Source organism: Venturia canescens, chromosome 9 (assembly GCF_019457755.1).
Source record: "Venturia canescens isolate UGA chromosome 9, ASM1945775v1, whole genome shotgun sequence".
Lineage (NCBI taxonomy): Eukaryota > Metazoa > Arthropoda > Insecta > Hymenoptera > Ichneumonidae > Venturia > Venturia canescens.
Window position 1 is genome coordinate 21273780 of NC_057429.1, and position 26707 is coordinate 21300486.

Below are 26707 nucleotides of genomic sequence, written 5' to 3' on the forward strand. Positions count from 1 at the left end.
TTGCAAATGATCGATCTTCCACTTTCCTTGATTTGCTCATTCGAGCCTACTAATTTAAATTTAATGACATTTTCGAATTGACGTACACGCATATATAGGAAATCGACTAGTCCGTACTGACAAAAGGACAAAATCGGATGTGCAGACTCGGAATCTTCGCGATCGGTCGATTGAATATTGAATATACATTTATATATATATATTTTTTTTTCAAGTTTTAGTTGTCTATAAAATAACATAAGGTTGACGTGTTCGCGAACGAACGTTTATATATATAGTCTTGTGGCCTCGAATAATGTGTCTAAAAGAACCGTTGGCTCAACTCGATTTTCTTATTGATCCACGCATATACGCGCGCGGTTGATCATAGTTTCTCCAGTTCGACGAAGCTGACCGGTTTACCAAGCGGCGCACCGTAGCCGAGATTAGGCGACGAGAATCGGAGTGTGAATTGGTCATGCATGCAGTTATCCTCTATAACGGAAACAGTACGATATCGTTTTATAATTGAATTATTGTTGGACGCGATGGTCAAGTCTCATTCGAGTGATTTCCTCCATTATAATGAATATACCCGTTGAGGAAATTTTTTTATACTGGATAAATATGATATCGAGTTAACTCAAATTTGTGATTGACATAAGATATTATGACTAGTAATGAATTAGAAGAAGCGGAATATAACTGATAGATACCAGAGTTATTGTAGCTGTTGCTTCAGCAAGTGGCTTGTTTAATTCTGCATTGGATCGCGAATGGCTCAAATGAATTAAGAATAAATCGGGGAAAACCAAGTTTGGTTTTGTTCAAAAGGAAAAAGGATTTTCACTAATTTCTGTACAATGAGACTGTCGTCGAGGGTACAATGGGATACCGTTATAATAGCTCGGTCTCGTTTTATTGGCCGACGACCAGAGGATCTTTGTGGCTAGGCGGAAAGGTGTTGGGATTACGGCCATTAATTCCTGTTATTCGACAAAACCGAGCAGTATATTTGATTTTGTGTATGCGCTCGAGACTATTAGACATAAAACTATAAAACACGCGCGCACTCGACACAGTACAGCAGGCAGTAATTATCCCGAGATAGGTTGTACTACCTGTCGTCGTTTTATATATATTCGCCCGGGAAAGGAGTATACTATATATAGCGCTCATGGAAACACTTTTACAAATGTCCAACGATATTATTTAAATGCGTTTGGCGATGAAAACAAAGATGGAGAAGGTTGTCGATGAACCGCGAACGTTCGCAGAGACGCCACGGTTTATCTATATTTGCATAATCATTTATCAGTTTTAACGAGAGTAGTGTCTGAGAATGCTGATAATAATTACCTCTGCATAGCCGGATATATCCAATATAGCCATTCTTCCCCGTACTCGCGCATATGCGCCTCTCATTGAAATTAAACTCCCATATAGTACTACCAAGATTAAGGGCGGAGACCAATAGCCAACGCGTATAGCTGTCAAACCCGTGGCAATCCTTCTCGTAACTCAAAACACCTCCAAGAGTATATATCAAGGATCTTGACAATATACAAAAGTATTTGAGCTCGTTGTTGCTGTCGCGCTTCAGGAGGTGTTGATCCAGTGGTACACATCGAAGGCGCCGCTTGAAAAAGATTCCGCGTGATCCCCTTTGTCGATGGAGGTAACGCGTACTCGAAGAAAAAAGAGGAAAAGTATTTCACATTTAAGCCCCCGCTCTGAACGGATATTTCTTCGTTTTTCTCTATATAACATCTTATACGAGGTCCCTTTACAAATCCGAGATTTGGCTCAACAAGTAGCCAAATACCTTGGAGTCCGCGGGGCTCAGCGGTAATCCTCTCGACCTTAACGCCCGCTAGCTCGCTCTCTCTCTCTCTCTCTCTCTAACCCCGGAGAAACCCGGGCGGTGATAACTCGAGAAAAGTGCAAATTTTCGTTTACCAAATTGGTTCCCGGGGCGAATGCACTGCCGGCACCCGGAAGCTCGTCGAGTTCTCCTAGCTGGTGGGGGGGGGGGGGGGGGGGTTAACTTGGGTGAAGGGCGCGGAAAGAAATAAAAAGGAAATGAATTGAGTTTGTTAGCGCGCGAGGAACAACGAATCCCAGCGAAACAAAGAGGCGTGTTCGAATGGGTGGGATTCGACCATGCGCTCTCCCTCGCGTTCTGGCTCCGACTTCTCCAGTTGTACGACGAATTGCTCGATTGCCGAGGCCGTCGCGCGCTCGAATTGGGGAGCGCTTACTGCCAATGACGATCTGGTATCGCTCGAACGAGATCGCGATTGGTCGTGCGATCAGGCCGAAGGTACGGGACGAGAGAAGCAAGGAAAAGGCGTGCCGTTAGCGAGAGGCATAGTGGGAGGAGGGGGGCAGGCCGTTAACCATCGGGTGAGGGTCGACTCTACCCTTACCCAAAAATCGTGGCGAGTCGAGTCGCCCCGCGGCGAGTGCCCGAGAACCCTACACTTCAGTCCCGCTGTGAACGCAGCAAGGAACACAGCAACAGCAACGGATTTTTGCGCTTTCTGCCGTTGCCGCGTTCATTGCCCGGTAACATCTTCATCGAACGGTCTAAAACCGACAAGTGTTTAATCAACGTTTCATCAAACGTACACGGCTGCTCATTGTCGGCCACAACGAACAAGAGAAAAACGCGGAGGATCTCGATATAATGGTATTGTAACGAAATTGCCGAGGAATAATCGGATAGTGATCGTTGAGGGTAAATATCGAGATTAGACAAGCCGTATTAACAATCGTACAAGTGCCTATATACCTACGAATTTGACACGTTGGATATAGGGGGGATCGATCGTAATAAGTGCGCGAGGTTTTATATCGTCGTCGATAAGCCGAGTGTATGTTCCACCAATAAATTGAAGCATATATTTACGGGAATAGTTATACAAAGGAAGTGTGCGAAAAATCAGTAATGTTTGAGTCGAAGCGCGGATCGGTGGCAAGAGTGTTCGCCGACGCTCACTGAGCGGTTCGACGATCGCTGCATCGAATAGATCCCGCCGCCAGAAATATTAAAACAAAATAAATCGGAGAATTTTCGCGAACAAGCGTTGTCGCCCGATAATTTCAGAATGATGAATGCGTTTTTAGACGGTGTGGCGTCACACCCGCACCATCTCGCGAGTCTTGGAATAAAGCTGTCGCCGAGTGGATCACCGGCTACACCGGAATCGGTTTGTACAGTCGGCGCAAGTGGTAATGTGGGAATACAAGGAGGCGCGAGCGGAACACCCGGTGACCCTTCCTCACAGCAGCATCATCATTATCACCCCTCTCAGGCGGCTTATCCACCTCATCATCCTCATCCTGGAAGTCACATGAGCCCTCACATGGGCCATCACATGAGTCATCATCCTGGTTACGCGGCTAGAGACTTTTTATTGCGACGAGAGCACGAATTTAACGCGACCGCGAATCCAACGACGCCGGAAAGTGGTTTAGGCCTGTTTACCCCGCTTCATCACGACGGGACCGCCGGGGGCATGCAACAATTCTCGCATCATCCTGGTCAACATCCCCTGGCAGCGACGAGCCATTATCCCGGCCACTATACTCAGGATACGAGGCTACCTCCTCACCATCAGTATCTCGGTGGACCGCATTTAGCACCTGCCTCGATACATCACCAGCAGCACGCAGCGGTCTCTCATCCCAGTCATCATCCCCACGGAGCTTTCCTTCGGTACATGAGAACCGGGGGTGGCTCGCAGAGACAAGAAATGTCCTGCATGTGGATCGATCAGGATTTACCTGGTCCCGCCGGTCGAAAATTGTGCGGTAAGCTATTCAATTCCCTCCACGACATCGTTACCCATCTTACGGTCGAACACGTGGGTGGACCGGAGTGCACGACACACGCGTGTTTCTGGCAGGGTTGCTCGCGCAACGGCCGTGCCTTCAAAGCAAAATACAAACTCGTCAACCACATCAGGGTGCACACCGGTGAAAAACCATTCCCATGCCCGTTTCCTGGTTGCGGCAAGGTTTTCGCGAGATCGGAGAACTTGAAGATTCATAAAAGAACGCATACGGGTGAGTTATCGGCGGAGCTGCATAGATTTTTCATTTATTATATCATGCAATATTCGTACTCCTGCCAAAGATCGATTATTGTTAAGTATAACTTGTGAGTAGCTTAGGAATGAGGCAAAGAATAATATAAAAATGACGACATCAACGAGACCGTTGAACCCCCATCTTTTTCATACCTCGCTCCGAAGGTGCTGGTATTCTCGTGCATCATCCGGTTGCAGCAACGAATTCTTTGAAACTAACACTTTGCACTCGAAGATTGTTGTTGGGAAATGGGCGTGGTGCGGTTTAGATTCACACTGGCCACCGGAAGGATAAACACGAGAAAGAAAGCGCGAAAAAAGGTATTACAATACGTATACGAAGAAAGAGCGACCAAGGGAAAAAATAAAGACTCTCGTCGAGTGTATATGTATAGAATAGGCAAACGCCCCTCACGTGCTGACTACGTCTTGTTGCTGGATCATCCACTCGATCTGCTCGTGCTGAGCATTGTGATTTCACTCAATTCATACTCATCTTCTCGCCCTCGAGATCGTAATCGTAATCGAGATCCTCAATATTCGTATCTCTCCGATCCCCCGCTTATCGAGGTTCCCTTGATTGCACGCGTTCAACGAATCGTACCGCGAGTGCGATACGCACAATCGGCGGCGTCTTACCAATTGCAGCAAAAATTCTCCCATATATTCTTGCGGTCCGGTGGCGGCGCATTCTTAGCGAATGAAAATGAAAAAACCGCCCGCGTCTCCTGGGTACTATAATCGTAAATCCGTATATATACCCAGCAGCAGCAGCAGCAGCAGCAGCAGCGACAACACCCACCCGTCACGTTATCCGCGCCTTGATTTTCGAAAACTTTGCCTTTTTTTACTCGATCCAATAGTTGTTTCAATATGTTTTCCATCTTTTTTTATTTTCCCACTCGTTCGATGATGCGGTGTGGCGCCTGTAACCTGTTCACTTTTTCCATATAATCAAGCGCCTCTTTACGATGACAAGAATTTTCGGAGTGCAATTAAGAAATTACCAGACCATATATCGTGTCTCTTTATGCTCGTGTTCGTTGGGATCGCTACGCAACCGGGAGACACGGGTATTTACATAAGTTTATTCACCATCCTCAAACCGGAGGTATATATTATAAAAGCTGAGACTCCCTTGACGGGGAGATATTGAGCTCTCGCACCGGGAGAGAAGAACGTTTCTCGTGTGAATGCCAGATTTGGAGGCAGCGAGCCGTCCGCCGACGGCCAGATTCGGCAGACGCCTGGCGTCTCCTCGTCATCTCCCCGTTTGATTCAACGCTCGTAGCCGCTAGCCTCACACGGCAATGACCATTTCTAATTCGAGCCTTTTACACGTGTATACATCATGTTCCTCCGTAGTCGCGGTTCCATACCGGAATTCTCGTTAAATTCCAGGCCTGCTTCTCCAATCTTATTAATTTATCTCCGAGTATTTTTATTTATTTTCGTGGCTCATTCCCTCCTGTAACAGGTCACACGAGCCGATCAATCCATGATTTTTCATGGCTCAGAGACAAATCAACACACGAGGAACGAAACAGACGACCAAAATTCTTTCACAAATTTACGGTGCTGATTTTTCTTTTTCTTCTTTTTTTATTCCACTACCCTCTCGGGGCATCATCTCATTCTGCGGAACGTTGAAAATTTGGTTCATCCTGATAACTTAATGTTTCGCTGATCCAACGGCCGATGATTTTTTGCTTCTCAACGACGTAAAAGCGCTATCTGATTCTCGCTAATTGCAGATGTAATAGAATTTTTATTGGGTTTGTGAGAAACGACCGCAGTTTCTACCGAAGACGATCCGTACAGACGGTTCTAGTCGTAAAATCAATCATTCTGTGACCCGTCCTGATAATACGGAAACATCGCCGATTCGAGAAATCCTCGTAACAACTGCCCGTTTTTGTAGCAATAACTTTTAACTTGTTTTCCAGACAACCCTCCGAGTCGAGGGAGGAAGGGAGGGATAGCTAGAGAGGAAAGGGTGCATGATCTCAAAGGCGTAAAGATAGCGCGTCGAGTGTAGGCCATTGTAGTCTTCGATTGTATATCTTCATTTAACGACTCGTGATAATTAAGTTGCCGGTATATCCCGCACGCACGCGCTCGCTAAACTCTAGCATTTTCATCAATATACGTCGTCGTACGTGTATAAGCAAGCAGCGCGCGTTACATTCCACATACATGTGAAATAATGTATACGCAAGTTGGTGGTGGTGGTGGTGGTGGTGGCGGCGGCGGCGGCGGCGGTGCCCCGTAATAATCATTGCAGAACGCGTGACACTCTCGTGCACGTGTTTGCCCCCTGCTCCATCATATGGGAAAGAAGAACCCTCCTCTCGAGCGAACAATATTTCTCGCGGAGTATGAGACGAGGGCTGAACTTATCCTGCGGTCCTGCGCCGAGCGTGCGCTATATATGCGTGGGTAGGAGAATTGTGAAATTTAACATTATAGGTATATCGAAATATTCCAAAAGCCAACGCGAGATATGGACTATTTCGCCGACTGTATTCGTGACTGAAAGTTAACGCGATATAACCGGCAAACTCGAGTTCCGTGAACTATGCCTTATTGTTTATGACCAAGCGATTCGAACCTTCGCGCAGTTTCGGGCTGTTATAAATCGCCTTGCCATTTAATTTTCCACGAGTCGCGCACCAACCAATCCTCTCTGCCATCGTGGGTGGCAACCCTTGTAATAGAAATTTAGCGATGTTTTGAGAATTTCACACCCCTCTGCCTTCTCGTCGTTATACCACGTGCGATATAAATAAATACTCGATATACCGGCAGTTGTGATGAAAATATTATATAAAGAACTCGCCAAACACCCCTCGATTCTTACCACAAATGCTCCCTCCCTCTCTTCTCTCCCCTTTCTCTCTTGTTTTATAGTAACAGCACTGCCTTTTCAACCCTTTGTTTTGTTTTTTTGTTTTTTTTTTTTCACCAGTCAAATCGCTTCGAGTTCGATGTATTAGCATTGTACGTACTTTTTCTTTGACAGAGGTTAATTCGATGCTCTCTCACGAGTTTACTTATGTATGTGTATATGAATATCATTCGACAAAGCTGGGATTCTCAAGTGAACGCCAAGTGTCCCGGTAACGTTTTGTCCGTTCGAATAATTGGCCCGCGTAAATATTTCTATATACCGGGGGCTACTTCAAATCGAGTCTCGAGTAATCGATCGATGAAAAATTCAACAAAGTCGCTCAACCGAATACACAAAATAAATATAGCATTTGGAAGAAAAATCTAAACATATAAATTACGAGCGTAATAATCGATTATTCGATACAAATTCGCGAAATGTTTCCAACGTACGCGGCGTTTTCAGAGGACAGAGGCAGATTGTTCTTTGAGAAAAATTCATATGCATTATAAAAGAGCTTACTCTGTACCAAAAGAGGGGAAAGAAGAAGCGTGACAAACAAAAGCATCAATTTTTCGTGAATAATAATAACTACGGTTCGAAAGACACGATGTTGAATATTGAACGCGCGGTGAGCTATATACGAGGTCCTTTTAGTAGCTAGCGCAACGAATGTAACAAGTAAGCGCGAGCGAAAGCAGGAAAAAAGTTAACAAAAAAAGAATCTTCGTATATACGAGTGAAGAGAGCATGGGTTTTAGGAAGGGTGAAGGGCGGAGGGAGAGAGCTCTTCCGATTGGTCGTTTCGACAATAGGATTCACCCCTCGTCGATGTCTGCCATTGGCCTTAACCCGAAGCACCCAGCATCATCACCTCTCCCTCATCGCTTGGCTGTTTCTCGCTACACAGTGCAACACGTTGACCCGGTATACGAGGGGATCCTAAAGAATAAGGGAATGATAGGGGATGAGTCCTCGTCGCAAGGGTCTCTGGAATATGCGTTAAGTAGGGCCGAGCTTGTTGCTTTTCACTACGGGACGAATCCTCTGCGCGCGCTTCCCCGCGTATTCACCCCATTTTTTCCTGTCTCTCCCAACGCCCTTCCCCCATGAACTCGGAGAAAAAAAAACAGTATAAATGGCTACTCACCAAATAACGCTCAAAGTCCTCACAACTCAACGTTAAGAAAAAGTGTGTCAAACAATATTTAATTAATGCTCTTTATTGTCACAAATATTTACCAATCATTCTATACATCAAACAAAATGTTCATTTAGAGAGATTTATTTTTAATTTTTTCGAAACTTTGGAATCGTGAGATTCAAATGAGATAGCTGTAATTTGATTTATCACGATACTTGACCATCGTCCAATCCTATCCTCTCTTCCTCCCCCCTCCAATCTCTCTCTCTCTCTCTCTCTCTCTCTTAACCTTTCTCTTCGTCAGAAATTGGAGCAAAATCTCGAGACACACAATGTTTGTGTGAAAAATCGAATGAAGGGAAAGAAGAGATAGGAATAAATGTGCTTCGTTCACCGATATAGGCTATCGCCGTCGGACTTATGCCGAATGAAGGGTTCTAGAAAATAAATCACGTACAGAGTAAACGTTGTAGAACATCGTCGTCGGAAAAAAATTAAAGAATGTGAGAGAAGAAGAAAAAACGCGTCATGGGCTGAAAAACTCGTTATAGATAAAATATGCCTATATCGCTGATCGTGGATCGAGAAACAAAGGCGCTTGAGGTAACTCTCATAACCCTCATGATCCCTCCAATTACATCTTATATTAGGAGCTTCATTGAATTAACAATATTCGGACCTATGAACATGGACTCGTATGAAAGTGTGCGTCAAAAATCATTTAATGTGTAGAAACTTGTTGTTGATCCAATCGATACGAAACGACGATTGAAATGTGGGATCGTTCAATATCGAAACGATGTACCGTTTCCGATTCGTTGTTCCTATCCGTCATAATTTCGAAATCAACTGCCGGATCAGAACTTACACGACTATTTTTTCACCTTACACAAAACGGGACGATAAAGGAAAAAAAAAACGGTTACTCCGTGACAAGCGACCCCGGAATATCCGTCTTCCCGTGCCACTATAGAAATGAAAATGTTGAAGGGTTTTAAGGTCAAGAAGTGAGGAATAGAGAGACGTTGCGCAACCTTCCGAGTGATCGATCTATACTCGAATGAGCGTGTATATCTTTTAAAGGGAGGGTCATCGAGACGTTAGAGAAGGTCTTGAAAAATTATTCAAATGAATCTGACGTTTATTGAAGCAATAAAAACCGCTCTAAATAATTTTCTAATAAAAAAAGGTACTCCCGGTGTTCCTTGTCCGCGGTGGGAGAACGAGCAGTTTAAAGTGTGGCACTCAAGTCCTACCAACTTGGCAAAAGACGGTTAATTTATGTGTGTGCGTGTATTTGTGTGGGTGAAGGACGACCAGGGACTCAATTCGCCTTCGCTGAGAGCCTCGAGGGCACCAAACACTTATCTCACTTGAAACTGATTTAGACAGAAAGATTTGTTGCAAACCTCCTTCTCCATCTCCCACGAGAGTTCTACGAGCTCTCTGTGGTCCGCCTAGAGAGCCTCGAGCCTTATTCTCAAACGATTGTACACACAATATCTCTCTCCTACCCTTCTCGTCATGTATATTAAACGCAGTTATTTTGCATCCGTTCCCAGTTCCCTCCATCACAATACTTGTCATTACTCCGCAGCAATAAAACTGCTTTATTTTTTCTTTCGTGCAACTTTAATCGCTCTAGAAAAGAAATTAATTGATCCGTGAATTAGCTAACGCGGTACTAGGATCATCTCAATAATATTTTACTCTAAAATATCTCTAAAATCAGCTCATCGTGAGCAAACCCATCACTCTCGTCTTTTTGGCCGTGCCGGAAGTCGGCAGTTGGAAAAAGAGGAAAGATTTATATATATTTATATATAGGTGTGTGAATAGTGTGAAAATAACTGTCGGCTAATTGTTTCGCTGCTTCACGTCAAGCTTTTTACTCACCCTCGCGTAAAAAGAGGGCTTCTTCATTCGAGCGAGTGTCAGCTGAAAAAATAATCAAAAGTCGCTCGTGGTCCGCGATTCGCGTGCACGCCGTTTGATTAACGTCTTTCGAAATCCCAAAAAGTATGTTGATGGAAAGGACTGCTCTCTCTCTCTCTCTCTCTCTCTCTCTCTCTCTCCTCTTTCTCGCTATCAGTTTCTCGAGATTCTTTGGTATATATCTTACGAGGACGTTATCCAGAAGCCAAATTCCTTTTTATTTCCCGGCAGATTATATACAAACTCTCACGCACTTCGAAACCTCAAAACATGTAGAGCTCGTTTTATTTTGATTCTACTGCCTTTACGACTTCTCCATGCAATGTTGATGTATACGCAAAAGAAAAGTGTCAAAAATAGTACGAGTTAATTCTGAGCTCGATCCAGAATATATTAACAACATAAGCTTCGAATATTAAAGTACCGTACAGTAAATTGAAATTACAAATATTTAAAAAAAAACTTATTGTCATCATGTTAAAATTGATTCTTATTTTTATTATTCCGTTCTACTTCGGATATATGAAGTAATCGCGCTTTTAGCTACCAGCGTGTGTAGGACACGGTAGTGAAAGAATATCCAGTTGGGCACAGTGACGATCCCGAGCGAATAAAGAAAAAAGGGATATCACATGTTTCTCTTGTAACACTACACCTTGACTTTAAAATGCCTCTGGTTTACGCCTCGCGCATGCCCATACCACGAAACAAAATATAGGTGTAATAGCATACGCACCATGTATAAACACTCGTATCTGTTGCCTTAGTTTCGCGTATACACGGAACTACATTGAATCATTCGCGTTTAGGAAACGAATCAGTCTATCTTTTCATTTCGTTTCTATCTCACGCTGATTATCCTGCATCTCGGAGCAACATTATAAAATTTATTTCACCATAAATAATTTAAAAATCTGTACGTACGTCTTGCAGATAAAAAATTTTTTAAATCTTTTATTCTTTTTCTTGAATATATACAGTGATATTTCCGTCTGGAGATGTCAGCAGAGAAACATCGGTAAATGGGAAAAATCCACCGAGTGGCTCATTTGACTCGAAAGCTGCCTTGATCAAACGAGTAAAGCAATGGATTTTTTTACTTTCTCGATATATAATTAGTCGCGTTCCAATGAAATGATAATTACTACACGGTATATAATATAACGAGAACGACATGAATAAAAACAAAATGATCCTCAAAAACAAATAATAATGTTCATATATATAGGGCGAAAAATGTTCTCACAGTTTGAAGAAAGAAAAGAAAAAGGAAGCAAGACGAGATAAAAAGTGGATTCTCTCTGTTCCTCTTTTGGATCTCGGTGTCTCCGTAAATAGAGGAGAAGAGGATGCGAGAAAAAAAGAAGGAGGAAGATATGATAAAAAGATTGTGGGAAGACAAAGTGGACAGCGGTGGGAGCGAGAAAGTCAGACAAAATAAATAAATGAATGTTAGAAAAAAAGGAAAAAGAAACAGATATGCAATGAGTATGTGTGTGTGTGTGTGTGTGTGTGTGTGTGTGTGTGTGTGTGTGTGTGTGTGTGTGTGTGTGTGTGTGAGAGAGAGAAACGAGAAAACAAAACGGAATTGCGGCCTAGCGGTGGATGATTTAAGGAGCGAGGGTCGGGGGTCGCGGGTCGAGCGACCGGGCTCTGGAATCCTCCAACTTTTCTCTTTCTCTCGTCGTCTCATGTACAATTGGTCTGAAACAGGGGTGAGGCGATGGACCAGAGCGAGAGAGACACGAAATATCGTGAACGAGGATAAAATGATAAGGGATAAGGATAACGAATAGTACATTTACATAGGTATCGTTAGTATATACGGTCAGAGTAACGTTACTGTCTATAAACAATATGAAATTCTCTCATTCCTATACGTGTATATACGTATATGAGTTGGTGAGTTGGGGGAGGGGGATGGAGGATGAAAAGGCAACTGGTACCACAATGTCCAGCCTCAAATCGACCTTCTTATTGCTCTTTATTACTCCGAAGTTGCTACGACTCGCAAACCATTGTATGTATAAATGCGTGCCATGCAATAGCCTTTTGCTATTTGTTTCTTAATATGTATGTATAACATATTATATAACATTCTTGGATTTTTTAGTCCTTGCATAAAAACTGCTACCGATATGCTGCTCCTTCGAAAACTTTGAAAACTCGATGCTCGGAAATTTCGAAAAATCATCGGTGCAAATTATCCAATCGAAAGTCGGAATTAAAAAATAAAAAAAAAATAGTTCAACTCTCGAGGATGAATAACTGGAAGACATTCGAGACGTTTTTTTATTTTTTTTTTTTTTTTTTTTTTCAAGGCAACCAACCTAGTACCGGCAAATATAATTCGCACGGGCAACAAGACGGTCCCCCAGGGACTGAGTCAAAATTGAGCTCGTTTGAAGCTTCTTTATATTATATTATTATTTCGTATCGCATGTTGACGGTTATGGTGAACCTACGAAACTTGAGTTATTGTAATTTCCGATGTGACGTGTAACTCGATATTGCACCTCTTTTCCTTTCTCTATCTCTCTTCTCGTTGATCCTGTTGTATCATTAGGGGGGATGTAGCTATTTCTTCCTTCGGGTGAGCAACCCTTTTCGTAACAATAATTCGTTCCGAATAATAATCAAATCTTAAACCGTACTGCGCTTATGAAAAATTTAGTTTTCTTCGTTTTGTTAACGGAGCAGAATAATTTGCCTATGCGAGAAAAAAGAAATAGCTGGATTTTCTCGTGTCTTCGTCCGCGATTAAATGAGTTTATGTTCGATTAATCGATTCATTTTCTTCTCAAAAGCTTTCTCTTTCATCGAATTAATATACGATAAATTATAATTTTCGATTGATTCGTATATTATTCACTTTGTCATTTGTTTGTTTACTATTCTTAAGCTGACTTTTCATGAGACTCCGTATATGCCGCGACTTCCATCATGCAACATTTTCTCGTCTATATTTTATATACATTTTTGAACGAGATAGGGTAATAGATAACAAGGAGCAGATCTCGAAACTATTCGTGCCTTTACGTACTATATAATCACCCCGAAGAGCGGAAGAGAGGGAGCGCGCAGAACGGTTAACTGTAAAATCGAAACTCTCACCAGTCGCTATGCATCCACCGTACGAAGCAAGATTCGTTATGATTATGATTATTATCAGATAATACTCTTATATCGACAAAAGTAGCAAATAACGCACAAACGAGATCGTTTTATATACATCATATTCGCGCGGTTGCTCAACGTTAAAAATTTGGAACTTCAAGATAATGGAGTCTGATGTAGAAACAAATTTTGAAATTTTTGCTCGACCGATGCCAAAGTTTCGTTTATTAATACCGCGAAGGAAGAACAAATAATATACTTATTCGCACTAGCCTGTAGGCATCTTATATTTGAACGTATACTATATACGCTAAGCTAATAGAATTCAAAATATTTTTTCAAATACAAAAGTGCGCCATAATCGCTGTTTTAACAAAGTTCACCGGAGATAATTAGCCCGCGATTAAAATGAAAAATGAACCGGGCGCCCTCGATCTTTGCCTCTCTGCCGGATGAAAATGTGAACATGCAGCCGGATGTTTGTGTGCTGCATCGAGAAACGGTGGACGAGAGAGACCTGTGAGCATATTAGCCTCACTCCGAGAAGGAATCTTGCACGTATGCGCATGCACATCTGAATAATAATCATAAAGACTTTGTGCAGCCGTGTGCGCGCGTGTGTGTGTGTGTGTGTGCAGGATTTGCCATGCGCTCAAAATCCTCGAGGAGTTCACGAGAGTCGTTTTGCGAAATCTCAATAAATAAAATTGTGGCGTGAAACGGTGCCTAAGCACGCCAACGGCGTATCAGCGATGAAAATAAATCGAAAAAAAAAACGACGCTCGAGTCGCGGTTGAAGGAGCGCGTGGGGTTGATCGAGGTCCTCAGCGCGCAAGTCCTTTTATCAACTAAAAAAAACCCTTCAAACGCGCGTACGAGAGAAAAAATAACTAATATATTTACAATTAAGAATCCAAATCAATATATAGATATGTGTTATTTCTAAATATTGAAATCTTTTATATATTATCAAGCGCATCGTCCGGAGTGATTTTTTGAAAACTTTGAAAAAAAAATTTCTCAAACGTATAGCTATTTGTTTATCATATTTATCGTTATTACCTGCAATCAATGGTAAGATCTCGGAAAGAGAATATAAGAAAAAAAATGGTATACGACATAGGAGTAATAAAGAGAGTATTATAAAGGCCTCGATTGCGAAATGTGTATTCTTGTCTGATCACGAATATACGTTTCCACTTGGCAGTTGCTCGGGATGGGGAAGCCGCCGCGGTATATACCATACTCCATACAGCGCGCTTTTACATTGGTACGCCAAAAGAAATATGTAACAAGTATGTTTTTCATGCGCTCATACGCGTCCATCGAAATCGAACTCAAAAGGGCTCAAGTCCAATTGGTTCGAGAACAAAATCGCGTCGTCTACGCCTCTCATTTTTTCATCAACGCTGTTACACACGCATACACATACACAACATACACGTATATGTAATAATATATAAAAGAATATGGAGGGGCGGCCGCGTGAATTATGTCTCGTGCGAGATGTCAAATTGCTCGCCATATCGTAAAATATACAACTCTCCTCGCTCGCTGCTGTGGGAAACATTATGTTCAACCCCCTCCTCTTTTTTCTCTCTCTCTCTCTCTCTCTCTCTCACTCACTTCCACCACTCCCTTCCGCCTCCATCGTTTTTTATCCCATTTTCTATGTTCGTCCTTTTACTTCCATTCTCATCTTCTTTTTTTTTCTCGCCCCTTTTCTTCGCCGATTTATGGATAAAACGAAACTCTCCTCGTCTGTGCCTCGCCTGTGTGCCCGCCGCTTCTCGAATCTCCTTCTTCATTCATCGTTATTGAAGTTAAATGAATCATGATACTTTGTTAATTATTTCATTGAAAATTCATCGCCGAGTAAAGGTCTTTGGAGCATGATTTTCATTTTCTTTTCCACTCGAACGTGAAAAATCAATCGATACCCGATTAATCCTCAAACGGTTGTCTTTACGGGGATTCTTAGTATCGATCGAAGAAGAGAATTGACGAGAAGGATTTCCCAAAAATCCAGACAGGAAGGAAAAGGGGAGTGGAAAAATTTCTCCCGAGAAGCGTCAACGAAATGTCATTGAAAGAGAGAAGCGTATATAGGAGCAGAGATCGGAGCTCGCACAATTATACGAGACTAAGTTATGAATAGAGGTGGCCTCTGATTTAGCAATCTTCCCACCACGCCCTCTGTCCAGTCATTAGATGACCCCCAGCCGGTTCATTAATAAGCCGAAAACCGTGGCCACACACGCGAGACGAGGCTCGAAAGAGCCTGTGTTTTGTTCTGACAACGTAACTACAATCGAACCAACGGAGCTTGGGAAATAATCCTTCCAAGGATGAGAAACGCGAAGAAGAAAGAGAGAGAGAGAGAGAAATACGCGCGGCGATGAAGGCGGGGGAGAAGCGGGGGGGGGGGGGGGGGGGGGGGGGGAGAGCACGCATGAGAACTGTTGAGGGGAGGAAAAGTTTTTTAGCCGGACCGACGACCGAGTAAAGAGAAGCGGATATAGACTGTTCGACTGAAAACGCCTCGCACAGTCCGAACACGATGCTATTATAAGACGGAGAACGGAAATCCGTCGAATCATCGAACATCAATAAATATACCAATCGAAAGATCATTTTCTGTATCTTCTCTTTTGCTTTTTGTTTTTATCTTATTTCTTTTAATCTCGACGTTCACTAATGACCAGACGTCTGCTAACGAAATTAACTGTGACTAAAGTCCTTTTAACGATGAGTCCAATCATCGCAAAGGAGAAAACTAAGACAATCTTGATGCTGCTTAACAATACCGATGATTATTAATCGACCGCGTGTCCAAGTTCGATCACAACGGGAACACCTTTTGACCGCGTATATAGTATTGTTCCTTTTTCTTATATTTTTTTCACATTCCATCCGGTATAATTGGTTATTACTACGTGTATATTTGAAAAAATCCTCGATGCTTAAAGTCGAAAAGAAAATCTTTTCGTCATACTCGAACTACAATTCGTTCCGTATCCTCGATGAAAAAAAAAAAAAAGAAGAGAGTGGCGGATTGAGAAAGAAGGAATACAAGTGCTAATCCCGGTGCACTACGGCGGCACGCCCGAGAGCTCATTCTCCATTCGAGTTTCCACGTTACAAAGAAAACATTCTCTCATTTTTCGAAGCTCGTCCAGATCCCACAGCCGACAGAATTTCTCTCAATCCACCGGGAGCAGAGAGAGAGAGAGAGAGAGAGAGAGAGAGAGAGAGAGAGAGAGAGAGAGAGAGAGAGGGGACCAGGGACGAAAGACAAATCAACAATGGGTCTCTAACAAGCACGGTAGAATATCGCGGTTCTCGGAGATTTTCGTTGGCGTTTAGCAACACGGAACAACAATACCGTGATGAATTCTTTCTGGCACGCTCTCGCTCGAGTGTACGGCATTTTTTTCATCTCAATACACAAGCACCCATACTTTCACGTGTCTGTGGATTTTTATGAAAAGCAAAGCTCACTCCTCCTTGATCTACGTCCCTCTCACAAAATTCTATGAATATAGTTCAACCTCTTACTTGCACCGTAGCCACAAAATGAATTGATCGTTTTTAACGACCAATTAATACTGCTGATATTGATTAATTTATTGATTTGAATGTTGAGATATTATTATAGGTCGTTCATCTCTCACGACACAAGCGTGAGGTCAAACACATGAGTAAAAGAGAATAAGAAAGACAGAAAGATTTTGTTCGCAAAGAGCCGTACACGTTCACTAACAAAGTTCAAGGGCCGTATCGCTTCGCAAGCCCCTTCTTCTTTTTTCTCCCTTTTTCTTGCTTCTCGACGAGAGGAGAAACCCTTGAAATTTTTCTCTGTTAAAATATCTATCGCCCCTTTTTTTATTTATCCTGCTTGTGCTGGGTATGTATCTGCTCTCATGTGTGACGCGCGCGTATACATACATCCTACGTAGATCTTACCGCGTGTCATGAGAATTCGAGAGTATTCAGAAATTCAATGGCTGTTTACGCCAAGTCACTACGGCTCGTTTACGTTCAGCACTTGGCTTCAAAGCCCAAAATCTATTGAATTTTTATATATCTATACATATACGCAAACATAAGGATTGCGGTGACTTTCGTTAGGACAGAAAAGTACAATAATCGTAACAGACTCGAATGGTAAACGAACAGAACAAACGAACGAAATCAAAAGAAATGTGCGAATGTATTTTCCTTCATCCCCGCGATATTACACAATGATAGGCTATTTTGTTGAATTTTTTGGCTGCTAAAGCCCCTCGCGGTGAGAGATATTCAATTACATTTTAGAGATTCGTACTAAAAGATTAAACGTTATACGTAGTCCAGGACGCGGTGTATGCAACTGCGGCGATCCTTCCTCTCTCTTCCTCTCGCTCTCTCGTCGACGTCCGCCACCTTCTCGCTTCGTGACAACTATATAACTACGCGACATGAGTTAAGGGCACATGTGAGGGGATAAAGAAGGCACACGGGTCAGTGTCCAAAAAGACGATCCCATCTTCCAAGAATAAATACGTATGCGCGCGCATACAAGATAATGGGATGTGCGTCGGAATGGTCTCCAAACAAAAAGAAGAAATAATTTTCCAACGGCAAAAACGTCGTTATATTATTCGAAACGGTAAGGTATCGGAAGAAAAATCAAACGTCGTTTCGATACGAAATTTTCTAGAGTTCCGGTGGAGTAATAGGAAAAAACGAATATAGTTCGAGAGCGGGGAAGAGCGTGCGCGTTCGCATGTGGATCAGGGTACGTCGCGGCGAAAGAGCGACGATAGGAATCCATCGTGCTGGTAACTCTAGACGAATCCGGTATCCGAATCTTCAGAAGATCGCGTCCTCACTCTCTGCACGGCTACTTTTCTCTCTGGCGCCCCTTATATCTTTTATATGAGCAAAGCAGCCACGCAGATTCACGGAGAAAGAAAGAGAGAAAAATCTCTCGTCTCGATCTCTTGTTCCGTCCGAACGAGAACACCAGCCGCAACACGCGCTTCCTCGGAGGCTATCATGGTTTTAGGTTGAGGAAAGAGTTAAAAAAAAAAAAAAACTACGAGAATAAGAGACAAGGTAGATATTTCACGACTGTATGAGGAAGAGAGCGAGAGAGTGGAATTTCGTTTTTTCCGCGTGTCTTCGCGTTACGGTAGCCCGAGCATATACAACGGAAAGACGCGATTATCGTATATGACCCGAGCACGGGGATACTTTTCTAAACTGCTCCTACGTGCACTTACAACTCGCTACCGAATTTTTATCACTTACTTTCTCTTGCTATAATACTGCAACGAGAACTCAACATAAATATAAAATGAACCTTGTACCATTTTTTTATGAACAATTTATTTGCTTGGATAACGAATGAATCACAGAGGCGTCACCGGTGCATCCCCGTGAGCTTTGAATCGACACTCGAAATGTTAAGGACACGCAATAGAGAGCTGTCGGGAAGGGGGAGAGGGAGTGCACAAGAGCCAGGAGCATCGTAACCAAAGCTTATGGTCATGCGGACGGTGGCAAACAGTCGAATATTCTCTGGTGAAAAGATAGATGTTTCAGGGTTGGGGCGAGAGAGAGAGAGAGAGAGAGAATAGCTAAAACATCTGCCGGTGGCTCTTCTTCGGAGCAGGATTCACTCATTCCCTTTCTCCCTTTTGATGGCCAATATGGCGGAATGATCGGCGCATCAACCGCTAGTTAGGCTTACCCGCACGGATTTGCGGTTCTTTTCCACGTATACGATGGTTTTTTTTTTCCTTCCCCACGCTCGTTCTTTCGTGCATACACTCATCGCGTTCTTCCTTGTTCCGGATCATCGAAATAGTAAGTTTACAAACTGGGAAGAGGGCATTTTTGGCAAAGTAACACGAGAAGAGCGATTTTCTTCGGCTCTGGTGTATTTTCTTCCTCCCGCCTTTACAGCTCGGCGAATCGCCTGTGAACTGGTGGATTTTTCAAGCTTGTTTTGAAAGTTATCCGTGTAAACATGAATGCAAAGAGAAGAGATCGAACGAGCGGAGAAAGGTGGAAGAGAAAAAAAGAAAATGACGAGCTAGGCTGCGTGTATTTTGATCCTCGAAGCCAAGGATTAACGGTACACAACGTCTATTGTGCTTTGGATTCTTTTCGACTTTTTTCGCGAAATTCAAACACGCTTGTATATATTTGTACACATAGGTACTCGTAGAGTGAGGAACGACCTTCTCTATATAGAAATATTATAAATAAATCTTAAACGAAATCGGCCCAAATTGTACCTATATTATTTATTCGCTCGAAATCAAACATATTTTTTTCGTGCGTATCTCCGAAGAGCTCGATCTTCGTCAAGGTATAATCTAAAGAAGATGGAGAGCCTCGAAAGGCGTGACAAGTACTAAATAGAGTCGAGAAGGAGCGGGGAAAATAATCCAACAGATTTGCCTCGTGAACGCATCGTGACAGGTAAATTTTGGATCCATCAAGACCACGGCGAGTATTAACCTCTGGATCATATATGCAAGGTCACTTGTGTCTGTTATGACGAATGACAAATGATTATACAAATGAAAGTTGTTGGTATTTGTACCGACGGATTTCAAAGTAAGATTAGATGATTTTTTAACAAGATTTTACGCCGCTTTTGAAATTGGAGCAGAGCCAACATATTCCCCGGAATCGGTAATAAAAATCACTCAAATAGTTTTGAATCTAAATCCAATATCGCACAAATCGTTGGTGCTTCAGATGCGCGCGAGAGTCAGATCAAGAAGAAGAAGAAAGAGATCCGAGAATTTTTTGGGTCGTTGGTGTCGATCTTTTCGGCCAGAACGATCGATATCGATCGGACCGATCTTTTATTTTTTCCGTTCTCATCCCCAATTCTTCGTGTCTTTTGCCCAACGACTTTGGGTTATCCGGAGTACCGATCTCTTCGACTCGTCCAAGTCATACTGCAGGAGAATTACCAGGCAGCGGACTCCACCGTCTCGTCAAACGAGCCAGAGAAAGAAAAAGAAAAAGAAAAAACATAAAGAAAATGAAGGAACAAAAAACGATTTGGGGTACAGAGTTGAGAGTGTCAATCGCCGGATACGAATCGATTTTGCTCGTTCGATAAATATATAAATACCCTCGAGGGGACCGATCTTCTGGGCTTTATTTTTTTCAACCGGGAGACTCGATACGTGTGTGCGAGTTTATTTGTGTGTATTTACTTTTGACTCTCCTGAAAATCAATTTTCGCTCTCCCTCTAATATCAAACATATAACGAGAAAATTATCCACTCGAGAACTCGTTGAGAATAGACCGGTGGTGAAGGTGGTAGTCCTGGAAGGTTATACCATATTTCTCCATCTGACCCCCACCCCTCTCTCTCTCTCCTCTTTTCAACTAACTCTCTCTGTCTTACTTTTTAGTTGCCTCTTTGTCACTCTTTAGGTCAAAAATCAACGGAATTGCTATACGAAAAACAGTTCTGCCTCTTTTGGAAAGCGAAAGGAAGGAAGAGCTAGAGAGAGAGGATGGGAGATGCCTACTCACAATGGACGTGAAAAATCATCTATTATCCCTCGTGGGCCAAGGCTGCGAGGAGCAAAGTCTATCTGTTCAAATGTCTGGCCCACAAGGCCCAAGGGACAATGCCCTTTCTGTCTCTCACTCACTCTCTCTCGCTTGTTTGGCGATGCATCCATATATCACTCGAAACTCGAATTTTCCGAAAAACTCTCTCATACTTTCAATGAAATTTTTGCCTTCGCTCGAGATTCCTCGGAAGGTCCCGAGGAGCGAATGAGGAAGAGTAAGAGAAAAAGACAGAAGCAAGTTTACCGGTGGTCCTTGCCTGACCGTGGGTTTGCACAACCATTTTCTTCAACTAAAATCTCATTTCGCAGGATCATACAAAAGTCCGCCTTTTTTTATTCTCTCTCTCTCTCTCTCTCTGTCTACTTTATAACACGCGATGCGCAGAGTGTATACGTGAAACTGAAAAATTATGGTCTTTGACTTTGCGTTCGTTTTTCCTGAAAGATTTCTCCAAGAAGCTCGTTCCCTTTTTTCCTTCGTTTATACTGCTTTTATCCTCTATCCTGTACCGTTCGAGGACGAAAAAAATGACTCGAAGAAAAAAATTGAAGAATTTACTGTGACGTTTTACGGAAGTTAGCAACGACGGGCTCATGAAGCTTTTCGACAAAAGAAAGAAACATTGCTGGCTTCCGAACATTGATGAGCCTTTTTTGTAGAAAAATCATATTTTATTGCAAGGAAAAATAAGGTGAGAGAAATATCGATAGCGATCTATATTTTGTAAATCCCCTCATTTGGGCCCTATCGTCTTCCGTCCTGAGGTAATAAGTATACCTCTATAAAGCGCTTATATTACTACATATATATATATATATATATTTATATAAATTCCGGGATGAGTTATAACGTCGCGACCAATCCAGCTCTCTGTCCTGCTCAGTCTTCGAAAGTCAATGCGACGGAAAGAGAGAAGAAATGATTATAATAACTACTTTATCCCAACTCGGGATCTGGACCATTGTGCAGCCTCCCCATTCTGAAAGTCATAACACGAATACACCGTCTCGAAAATATGCTCCCTCTTTCTCTCACACGTTCCACTTTTGGAATGAGGACTTGTGTATAGATATGGCGAATCGTTCAGGGAAGTTCCTCCCAATGAGTTTGAATTTGAGCTCTCTGGCACAAGCCGGAGAGAGGAAGAGAGAGAGAGAGAGAGAGAGGGCTCGGGATTGACTCTAGGTGAGAAAATAAGGTACTATGTATGTGTATACGCATAGTCCGAATGAAAAATGAAAAAGGGCGTACTTTTAGCGAGACCAAACTCGAAATGATGACAACTACGACCCCTCGTTCGGCAGCGACCGATGTACTTATCCGCGTGTATATGAATGGGATAGGAACTATGGTACGGGGCAATATTTCATGGCACATTGTTGCCATCTGCACATGCGGACAGAATAGAGGCCCGTATTGAGCGAGAAAGAAATATTTTAGTTATCCGCTATTTATATTTGCTACGTGCTACCGTTTGTTCGTATATATATATATATATATATATATATAAGCGTGTATCCGAGTCTACGCGTGCATGTGCCGGGGACAGATTTGAAAAAGTTATTAATCGTCCTGCTTGCGAAGAAACTCTCAGGTTTTTTTACTTCTCTCCTCCCCCTCTTAAATTTCTCTGCGTGAATATAGTAAAGTGCGTGGAAGCAATAAAGAGAGGGAGAGCGGAACGCGTGCGCGAGCGAAAGGAAGCGATGAAATTTGGTCGTTGTACTTGTCACCATAAACATAATTCATCACCCTCGATCTTTTAAATCCAATCGTTAATTTATCCATAGACTCAAAGTAATCGTAACCTTGTGAACGTATAGATATGCGCGTATATGCATCGAATTATTGCGGATGCGATTCATCTGTATAATGATGCGTGCTTCTATCACGTACGTGTCGCGTGAACGGTGTTTGCGACATTGCGATATATAGGAATGTCTTTGTATATAGGTTGAAAGTTTAATTATTCGGTAACCGAGCGAAAGTAAGCCTCGCGCGAGTGTATAGACGTTCCCATTATTCGAATATCGCTTTTGTCCCATATACTTTTTCAAACAGTCATTATTATTCCGTCGATGAAAATACTTTCATATTCGTTTGAAAAAAGTATGAAAAATAAAAATCGCGTTTCAATGTTTTCGAGCCGAAACGGTCTTAGCTCGCGTCGCTGTGCTGCTGGCCCGGAAGACACCGAAAGAAAAAATCAAGATAAACCTCGAAAAAGCTCTCCCTCGTTGGTGAGCGGAAGACGGTCGCCATTTTGGCCATAAAAAAAATCCGCCAAGTTTGCGTTTCCGTTTCGCGCCTTAACGCGCGCGCAAAAACTTGTTCTCGTCGTCGGGAAAAGCCTTTGGATTTTTCTCTTCGCATAGCAATAGCGAGAGCGAGAGAGGAGGTTTTCTCGAGGAGAAAAGGGAGTGTGCACCGGTGAAATATATTCCAGTCAACTTCCGGTTGATATAAATAAAGTCACGCCACCAGTCCCAAAGCAGTAGCCAGGACGTCGCGTCGTCGTTTCAACCCCCAACCCCCCGTTCTTTTGCCGCGCGCGCGCCCCAGCCCACCCTTCGTTTCAACCATTCGGGTGCACGAGACCTTATCTCTCGATATCTTGTCAGCCCCCGGCAGGGAAAGCGGAGCCCGCAACCGGTATACTACTCTCTTTCTCTATTTGCACTCGACGCCCCGCATGAACGAGCAAAAAAATAGGAAAAAAGGAAAAGAAAAAAAAATGAAAAAAATCGTTCATTGCGAGCGACTTTTCGCTCTTTTTCGAGGCACATTTACAACTCCGAGGTGAAAATACGCATTATATCAGTGACATTATATCGTTTAACGGTCTTGATAATGATTTTTAATGGCGGATTAAATATGCGACGAATCAACGGTTGACCAAGCATCTTTGATAGATTTTGGTTTTTTTTTTTTTTTTTAATAGCGACAAGAATTATACAATTAACGAGAATAATTTGTACTACTGCTCCGTCGTCTGAAAGCGCGGATCGAGTTTCAAAAAATGCAGATCTCATCTTCAATATCGTTCAATCAATGTTACAGGCGAGAAACCATTCAAGTGCGAATACTCCGGCTGCGAGAGGAGATTCGCAAATAGCAGTGATCGAAAGAAGCATAGTCACGTCCACACGTCCGACAAACCCTACAATTGTCGAGTCTCAGGCTGCGACAAGTCGTACACACATCCGAGCTCGTTGCGCAAACACATGAAGGTACGTCTTTTGAATAATAAATTAAACATAAATAATCCACCGCCGATCGATTCGACAAAACAATGTCGGACAAACTCTTGTTACGATCATCCTTGAGCGATCACCACCACTTTTTTCATAATAAATTTGCGATTCGCAATTTAAATTTGGAGTTAAACCTCGACAAAATAATAGTTGAATAAAAATTCGAAAAAAAAAGTAGGATAAACTGAGAGAAGAAGAGGAGGAGGAGCAGAGAGAAGAGAGGGATACATTCCGTTTGCGAATACCAAGAAAAAAATAAGAAGTTTACGCACGACCAAGCTTGGAATATTAATAGGAAATTACACGTGGGTCTCGCGGCAAAAAGAGCAGTCCCAAAGATATATAGCAAGAATGAGATAGAAACTAGAAAACGGGAGGCTGCATTCGCGAGTCTCTGAGATACGCGAAGGATAAGATTGGCCACTGAGGGGCTGAGATGGAAATAAACGGGGAGAAGTTATTTCGAGGATCCTTCTTGTTCTGGTACATTTTGTCCTGAAATTCTAATCTCTTATATTTTTTGTTCTTGCTGTCTATTTTGCCACTTGTATCTTGCTTTGTCTTCGAGAGATTCGCGGAAGCCAGTCGAGAAGATTTACTTACTAAATTACGAGCCAAGCCCGTTTGTGTCTCTCTGTTTATAATCACTTATGCGTCACAAACTTTTTTAGACCGCTCGGAATTCCCAACGAGTTATGCAATAGTCATGCACAATGTTAATATAATATAATATAATAACTAGGATGGAAAATAATAATTTCAGGTGCACGGTATGACATTGGGAGAGGGAAAGCTGGGAGGAGGTTACGAGAGCGAAGGAGAAGAGAGCAGTAGCAGCGGAGGTAGCTTGTCAGTAACGGGCCACACGGAATCTCCACAGCCACCCCCGATCGTCCCGACAACGCCCAATTCGGTATCCGCGGCCAATCAAACACCAAACACCAACAGCAATAACAATAGTAACACCAACAACAACAGCAACAGCAACAGCAACAATAACAACAACAACAACAACAACAACAACAACAACAACAATAGCAGCGAGAACAACAACGCTAATAATCACCTACACCACCATCATCATCACTTCGGGAGTCCGAGGGGTCCCGAACTGACCGAATGGTACGTCTGCCAACCACCGAGCGTTGGAGCCCAGCACAGTCCATTACCCGGACCACCGCCACCCCATCATCTCAGTCATCATTTCAACCCCTTGATGCATCATCAAGCGACCGCTTATTGAGCTCGAGAATACGTATTTCCGCGGATGACAAATTAATTATCGCCACTCTCAAGTAGACGTTCTTCATTAATCAAAGCCGTGAATTTTCGTGAAAACCATACGTCGACGTATGACGATTTAAAAAATAATTTATCACTGTACATATAATCATTTATTCAATATTTAGTGGAAAATTCGAGTATTAAACGTCCCTGCTACAGATTTTACTCTGAACCTTACCCGAGGTATCATCATCATCATTCCTTATGAACCGTAACCTCGTTCAAAACGAACAAAAATGCTAAATCTTGAGAAACATTTTTTTTCCAAAGCCAAATAATGCGATAATATCCGAAGGCTCGTTATAATAAAACAGTCTCATACCGCAACATTACTCTGATCGGTAATTTACGCGGACGAGCGGTTGATAGAGGAAAAGAAAAAACAGGGGACACGTCGATTAAGATTATTCGATCGAGATGTCAATCAGTACGAAAGAATCCTTATTCCACTAAAATCAACGCTCGGAGTCTCATGCAGGGCTAATGAATTCACTACTCGAGAAGCCTCGCATATGCCCTCGATCAAATGTTTTTTTCTACCCAACTATCTCCTTTCCCTTCGACTTGTATTATTGGAGGATACGAGCATAAGGAATCGAGATCATACGAAGAGTAAATGATAGTAAAGAACAAGAACAAAGCGACATCAGCCAGCATACAATTACAGTCACGTTCGTGCCTCAAAGCTAACCAAATAAAAAAAATATTAATGTATACTCTATTCGACAACTCTTAAGCAAGCTTTTTGCCTATTGTATTTTTTTAGAGAGCCGCGTGCACCCGTCACATGCATGAACAATAATATTTCAATGTGGGTAGGGAAAATAAGAGAGGGGGTAGCGAAATTATTTTCGTCCGAAACTGTGTAATCTCGCATTAGCGATCGAATATCCATAAAATATTTTTGCGGTTCCGGCATAATAGAGAAAGAGAGAGATAAATAAATGGTTGAGAAGCTGTAAATATCTAAGTATGGGAATGTTGATTAATTCAATGGAAAAAAGAAGACGAATTGAGGCATAAGTGTGAAAATTTAATAAATTATGTATTTGCGAAAGTACGTTATGAAAGATGAGATACAAGGATGTATATGATTGATTGTAAAATATGTAATTTTTCTTTTTTTTTTTTTTTTCATTATGTGATATCCTGTACATACAGAAAATCTACCATTGATTGCGAGTAATCTTATTGATATGAATATATTATTGGTATTATTATCTTTACTATCGTATTGACGATAATTATTAATATTGTGTATATGGTTAGATTTGCAAGGAGTAACTGATAAGCGATGGAATCCCGACAAGTTAAAAGAGAGGGAAAAGGGGATGGAGAGATTGAAATAAGAGTGCGACGTTGTATTATACGATATATTATTAAATTTGTTTTGCAAAACATTGAAAATATAAA

The 26707-nt window shown here is 42.3% G+C and overlaps 1 protein-coding gene across 1 annotated transcript; it reads left to right on the forward strand.

Annotated features, from left to right (window-relative positions):
* The first annotated feature begins 2484 nt into the window (after window positions 1-2484).
* opa (odd paired) lies at window positions 2485-26707 on the forward strand. The gene is made up of 3 exons (XM_043428272.1): window positions 2485-4050; window positions 23817-23986; window positions 24774-26707. Exons 1-3 carry the CDS (start codon window positions 3090-3092, stop codon window positions 25251-25253), a joined length of 1611 nt encoding a protein of 536 aa, XP_043284207.1. The 5' UTR covers window positions 2485-3089; the 3' UTR covers window positions 25254-26707.

Bases quoted from the DNA above. Each gene is read 5' to 3' on its own strand.
- opa (XM_043428272.1), top strand. From the start codon at position 3,090: ATGATGAATGCGTTTTTAGACGGTGTGGCGTCACACCCGCACCATCTC. The intron at 4,051-23,816 runs GTGAGTTATCGG...TCAATGTTACAG, and splicing joins TCATAAAAGAACGCATACGG to GCGAGAAACCATTCAAGTGC. The intron at 23,987-24,773 runs GTACGTCTTTTG...TAATAATTTCAG, and splicing joins CGTTGCGCAAACACATGAAG to GTGCACGGTATGACATTGGG.